At 55.6% G+C, this 5,848-nt stretch overlaps 1 protein-coding gene across 1 annotated transcript; it reads right to left on the minus strand.

Annotated features, from left to right (window-relative positions):
* Positions 1 to 11: 11 nt before the first annotated feature.
* LOC144491194 (transforming growth factor beta-1-induced transcript 1 protein-like) lies at positions 12 to 4,643 on the minus strand (the record flags this gene model as incomplete). Its single annotated transcript, XM_078208874.1, has 2 exons — positions 4,519 to 4,643; positions 12 to 186 (listed from the first exon to the last, which is right to left on the minus strand). Coding segments are annotated over exons 1-2 (248 nt in total), but the record flags the coding sequence as incomplete, so codon positions are not given.
* Positions 4,644 to 5,848: the final 1,205 nt, after the last annotated feature.

Here is a 5,848-nt window from a genome sequence, read left to right on the forward strand (position 1 = left end):
CCATAACTCACGTGATCACGGGCTGCGCCCCACTCCCCGTCTCCTTGGGCGTCTCCCGTTCCTCGGGCACTTGCTTGCGGAATGTTCCGTCCTCCGGGGGCTTGGGGACCTCCTCCAGCTCCGGCTCCTTCCCTCCCTCCCGGATTTCGGCTGGTTTTCCTGGCGGAAACTGTGCCAGAATCTCATCTGGGATAGCGAGCGAGAGATAGAGTATGAGATAGAGATAGAGTGTGAGGGAGCGAGATAGAGTGCGGGGGAGCGAGATAGGGTTCCCTGACAGAGAGACTTCCTCTTTAACAGGGGAGTCCCTGACGGAGAGACTCTCTCTTTAACAGGGGTCCCTGACAGAGAGACTCCCTCTTTAACAGGGGAATCCCTGACGGAGAGACTCCCTCTTTAACAGGGGTCCCCGATGGAGAGACTCCCTCTTTAACAGGGGTCCCTGACGGAGAGACTCCCTCTTTAACAGGGGAGTCCCTGACGGAGAGACTTCCTCTTTAACAGGAGTCCCTGACGGAGAGACTCCCTCTTTAACAGGGGTCCCTGATGGAGAGACTCCCTCTTTAACAGGGGTCCCTGACGGAGAGACTCCCTCTTTAACAGGGGTCCCTGACGGAGAGACTCCCTCTTTAACAGGGGAGTCCCTGACGGAGAGACTTCCTCTTTAACAGGGGAGTCCCTGACGGAGAGACTCCCTCTTTAACAGGGAGTCCCTGATGGAGAGACTCCCTCTTTAACAGGGAGTCCCTGACGGAGAGACTCCCTCTTTAACAGGGAGTCCCTGATGGAGAGGCTCCCTCTTTAACAGGGAGTCCCTGACGGAGAGACTCCCTCTTTAACAGGGAGTCCCTGACTGAGGGACTCCCTCTTTAACATGGGTCCCTAACCGAGAGACTCCCTCTTTAACAGGGGTCCCTAACCGAGAGACTCCCTCTTTAACAGGGGTCCCTGACGGAGAGACTCCCTCTTTAACAGGGAGTCCCTGACGGAGAGACTCCCTCTTTAACAGGGGAGTCCCTGACTGAGAGACTCCCTCTTTAACAGGGAGTCCCTGACGGAGAGACTCCCTCTTTAACAGGGGAGTCCCTGACTGAGAGACTCCCTCTTTAACAGGGTTCCCTGATGGAGAGACTCCCTCTTTAACAGGGAGTCCCTGACGGAGAGACTCCCTCTTTAACAGGGAGTCCCTGACTGAGAGACTCCCTCTTTAACAGAGGGGTCCCTGACGGAGAGACTCCCTCTTTAACAGGGAGTCCCTGACTGAGAGACTCCCTCTTTAACAGAGGGGTCCCTGACTGAGAGACTCCCTCTTTAACAGGGAGTCCCTGACGGAGAGACTCCCTCTTTAACAGGGGAGTCCCTGATGGAGAGACTCCCTCTTTAACAGGGTTCCCTGACTGAGAGACTCCCTCTTTAACAGGGAGTCCCTGACGGAGAGACTCCCTCTTTAACAGAGGGGTCCCTGATGGAGAGACTCCCTCTTTAACAGGGAGTCCCTGACTGAGAGACTCCCTCTTTAACAGGGAGTCCCTGACTGAGAGACTCCCTCTTTAACAGAGGGGTCCCTGATGGAGAGACTCCTCTTTAACAGGGTTTCCCTGACTGAGAGACTCCCTCTTTAACAGGGAGTCCCTGACGGAGAGACTCCCTCTTTAACAGGGAGTCCCTGACTGAGAGACTCCCTCTTTAACAGAGGGGTCCCTGATGGAGAGACTCCCTCTTTAACAGGGATCCCTGACTGAGAGACTCCCTCTTTAACAGGGAGTCCCTGACTGAGAGACTCCCTCTTTAACAGAGGGGTCCCTGATGGAGAGACTCCCTCTTTAACAGGGATCCCTGACTGAGAGACTCCCTCTTTAACAGGGAGTCCCTGACTGAGAGACTCCCTCTTTAACAGAGGGGTCCCTGATGGAGAGACTCCCTCTTTAACAGGGAGTCCCTGACGGAGAGATTCCCTCTTTAACAGGAGTCACTGACAGAGAGACTCCCTCTTTAACAGGGGTCCCTGACGGAGAGACTCCCTCTTTAACAGGGGTCCCTGATGGAGAGACTCCCTCTTTAACAGGGGTCCCTGACGGAGAGACTCCCTCTTTAACAGGAGTCCCTGACGGAGAGACTCCCTCTTTAACAGGGGAGTCCCTGACGGAGAGACTCCCTCTTTAACAGGGGAGTCCCTGACGGAGAGACTCCCTCTTTAACAGGGAGTCCCTGACTGAGAGACTCCCTCTTTAACAGGGAGTCCCTGACGGAGAGACTCCCTCTTTAACAGGGAGTCCCTGGCGGAGAGACTCCCTCTTTAACAGGAGTCCCTGACAGAGAGACTCCCTCTTTAACAGGAGTCCCTGACGGAGAGACTCCCTCTTTAACAGGTGTCCCTGACGGAGAGACTCCCTCTTTAACAGGGGAGTCCCTGACTGAGAGACTCCCTCTTTAACAGGGGACCCTGACGGAGAGACTCCCTCTTTAACAGGAGTCCCTGACAGAGAGACTCCCTCTTTAACAGGGGTCCCTGACGGAGAGACTCCCTCTTTAACAGGGAGTCCCTGACGGAGAGACTCCCTCTTTAACAGGGAGTCCCTGACGGAGAGACTCCCTCTTTAACAGGGGTCCCTGACCGAGAGACTCCCTCTTTAACAGGGTCCCTGACTGAGAGACTCCCTCTTTAACAGGGGTCTCTGACGGAGAGACTCCCTCTTTAACAGGGGTCCCTGACGGAGAGACTCCCTCTTTAACATGGGTCCCTGACCGAGAGACTCCCTCTTTAACATGGGTCCCTGACCGAGAGACTCCCTCTTTAACATGGGTCCCTGACCGAGAGACTCCCTCTTTAACATGGGTCCCTGACCGAGAGACTCTCTCTTTAACATGGGTCCCTGACGGAGAGACTTCCTCTTTAACAGGGGAGTCCCTGACAGAGAGACTCCCTCTTTAACAGGGGAGTCCCTGACTGAGAGACTCCCTCTTTAACAGGGGTCCCTGACAGAGAGACTCCATCTTTAACAGGGAGTCCCTGGCGGAGAGACTCCCTCTTTAACAGGGGAGTCCCTGACGGAGAGACTCCCTCTTTAACAGGGAGTCCCTGATGGAGAGACTCCCTCTTTAACAGGGGTCCCTGACGGAGAGACTCCATCTTTAACAGGGGAGTCCCTGACAGAGAGACTCCCTCTTTAACAGGGGAGTCCCTGATGGAGAGACTCCCTCTTTAACAGGGGAGTCCCTGATGGAGAGACTCCCTCTTGAACAGGAGAGTCCCTGACGGAGAGACTCCCTCTTTAACAGGGGCTTCTGAGGGAGAGACTCCCTTTTTAACAGGGGTCCCTGATGGTCCACAGCAGACACCATCTCCCTGGCCCTGCACCCAACCCTGGGACACCTCGATAACAAGGACACCTCTGTCAGACTCCTATTTATTGACGACAGCTCCGCTTTCAACACCATTATTCCCACCAAACTCATCTCTAAACTCCGTGGCCTGGGCCTCGGCTCCTCCCTCTGCGACTGGATCCTGAACTTCCTAACCCACAGACCACAATCAGTAAGGATCGGCAACAACACCCTCCTCCACGATCGTCCTCAACACCGGTGCCCCACAAGGCTGTGTTCTCAGCCCCCTCCTTATCCACCTCTGACTGTGCGGCCAAATTCCCCTCCAATTCGCGTTTCAAGTTTGCTGACGACACCACCGTAGTGGGTCGGATCTCAAACAATGATGAGACGGAGAACAGGAATGAGACAGAGAATCTGGTGAACTGGTGCGGCAACAATAATCTCTCCCTCAATGTCAACAAAGCGAAGGAGATTGTCATCGACTACAGGAAGCGTAAAGGAGAACATGTCCCTGTCTGCATCAACGGGGACGAAGTAGAAAGGGTCGAGAGAGCTTCAGGTTTTTAGGTGTCCAGATCACCAACAACCTGTCCCGGTCCCCCCCACGCCGACACTATAGTTAAGAAAGCCCCACCAACGCCTCTACTTTCTCAGAAGGCGAAGGAAATTCGACATGTCAGCTACGACTCTCACCAACTTTTACAGATGCACCATAGAAAGCATCCTTTCCGGGTTGTATCACAGCTCGGTCTGGGGCTCCTGCTCTGCCCAAGACCGCAAGGAACTACAAAGGGTCGTGAATGTAGCCCAGTCCCATCACGCAAACCCAGCCTCCCATCCATTGACTCCGTCTACACTTCCCGCTGCCTCGGGGGGAAAAGCAGCCGGCATAATCAAGGACCCCCCCCCACACACACCCCGGACATTCTCTCTTCCACCTTCTTCCGTCAAGAAAAAGATACAAAAGTCTGAGGTCACGTACCGACCGACTCAAGGACAGCTTCTTCCCTGCTGCTTTTGAATGGACCTACCTCGCATTAAGTTGATCTTTCTCTACACCCCGAGCTGTGACACTACATTCTGCACCCTCTCCTTTCCTTCTCCCCTCTGTACTCTATGAACGGTCTGCATAGCGCGCGAGAGACAATACTTTTCACTGAATCCCGATACAATAATAAATCCAATCATTACCTGTGATGTTGAACTGAGCTGTGTTCAGTTCCTGCAACAAGCGATCCAACTCGGAGAGGCCGCCGCCTACCATGGTCGAATTGCCAGTAGTGGAAGCCTCGCTGGTTTTGGGCTTGCAAACAGTGCTGTGTGGGGGGTGGGGAGAGGGATTTGGGGGGAGGGTGAGAGAGAGAGAGCCAGACGCACAGTAACACACTGTCAGGAATTTAGTACCAAGACTACATTCGTATAGCGCCAGTCTTTCCCCAGTCTTTCCGCAGCGAGGGAAGATGTCAGAGGTGGAGAGGCTGAGGGAGGGGTGAGTTCCAGAACTTAGGGACACCTCCCCGGGCAACTGAAGGCACGGCCGCCAATGGCGGAGCGATGGGAATCGGGGGGATGCTCGAGAGCCCGGAATTGGAGGAGCGCAGAGATCTGGGAGGGTCGAAGGAGGTTACAGAGATAGGGAGGGGGTGTAGGGGGCTGGAGGGGGTTACAGAGATAGGGAGGGGGTGTAGGGGGCTGGAGGGGGTTACAGAGATAGGGAGGGGGTGTAGGGGGCTGGAGGGGGTTACAGAGATAGGGGGGGGGTGTAGGGGGCTGGAGGGGGTTACAGAGATAGGGAGGGGGTGTAGGGGGGCAGGAGGTTACAGAGATAGGGAGGGGGTGTAGGGGGCTGGAGGGGGTTACAGAGATAGGGAGGGGGTGTAGGGAGCTGGAGGAGGTTACAGAGATAGGGAGGGGGTGTAGGGAGCTGGAGGAGGTTACAGAGATAGGGAGGGGGTGTAGGGGGCTGGAGGGGGTTACAGAGATAGGGAGGGGGTGTAGGGACTGGAGGAGCTTACAGAGATAGGGAGGGGGTGAAGGGGCTGGAACAGGTTACAGAGATAGGGAGGGGGTGTAGGGGGCTGGAGGAGGGTTACAGAGATAGGGAGGGGGTGAAGGGGCTGGAGGAGGTTACAGAGATAGGGAGGGGGTGTAGGGGCTGGAGGAGCTTACAGAGATAGGGAGGGGGTGAAGGGGCTGGAGGAGGTTACAGAGATAGGGAGGGGGTGTAGGGGGCTGGAGGAGGTTACAGAGATAGGGAGGGGGTGTAGGGGGCTGGAGGAGGTTACAGAGATAGGGAGGGGGTGTAGGGGGCTGGAGGAGGTTACAGAGATAGGGAGGGGTGTAGGGGCTGGAGGAGGTTACAGAGATAGGGAGGGGTGTCGGGGCTGGAGGAGGTTACAGAGATAGGGAGGGGTGTAGGGGGCTGGAGGAGGTTACAGAGATAGGGAGGGGTGTAGGGGCTGGAGGAGGTTACAGAGATAGGGAGGGGGTGAAGGGGCTGGAGGAGGTTACAGAGATAGGG

This window comes from Mustelus asterias, unplaced genomic scaffold, assembly GCF_964213995.1.
Source record: "Mustelus asterias unplaced genomic scaffold, sMusAst1.hap1.1 HAP1_SCAFFOLD_4695, whole genome shotgun sequence".
Lineage (NCBI taxonomy): Eukaryota > Metazoa > Chordata > Chondrichthyes > Carcharhiniformes > Triakidae > Mustelus > Mustelus asterias.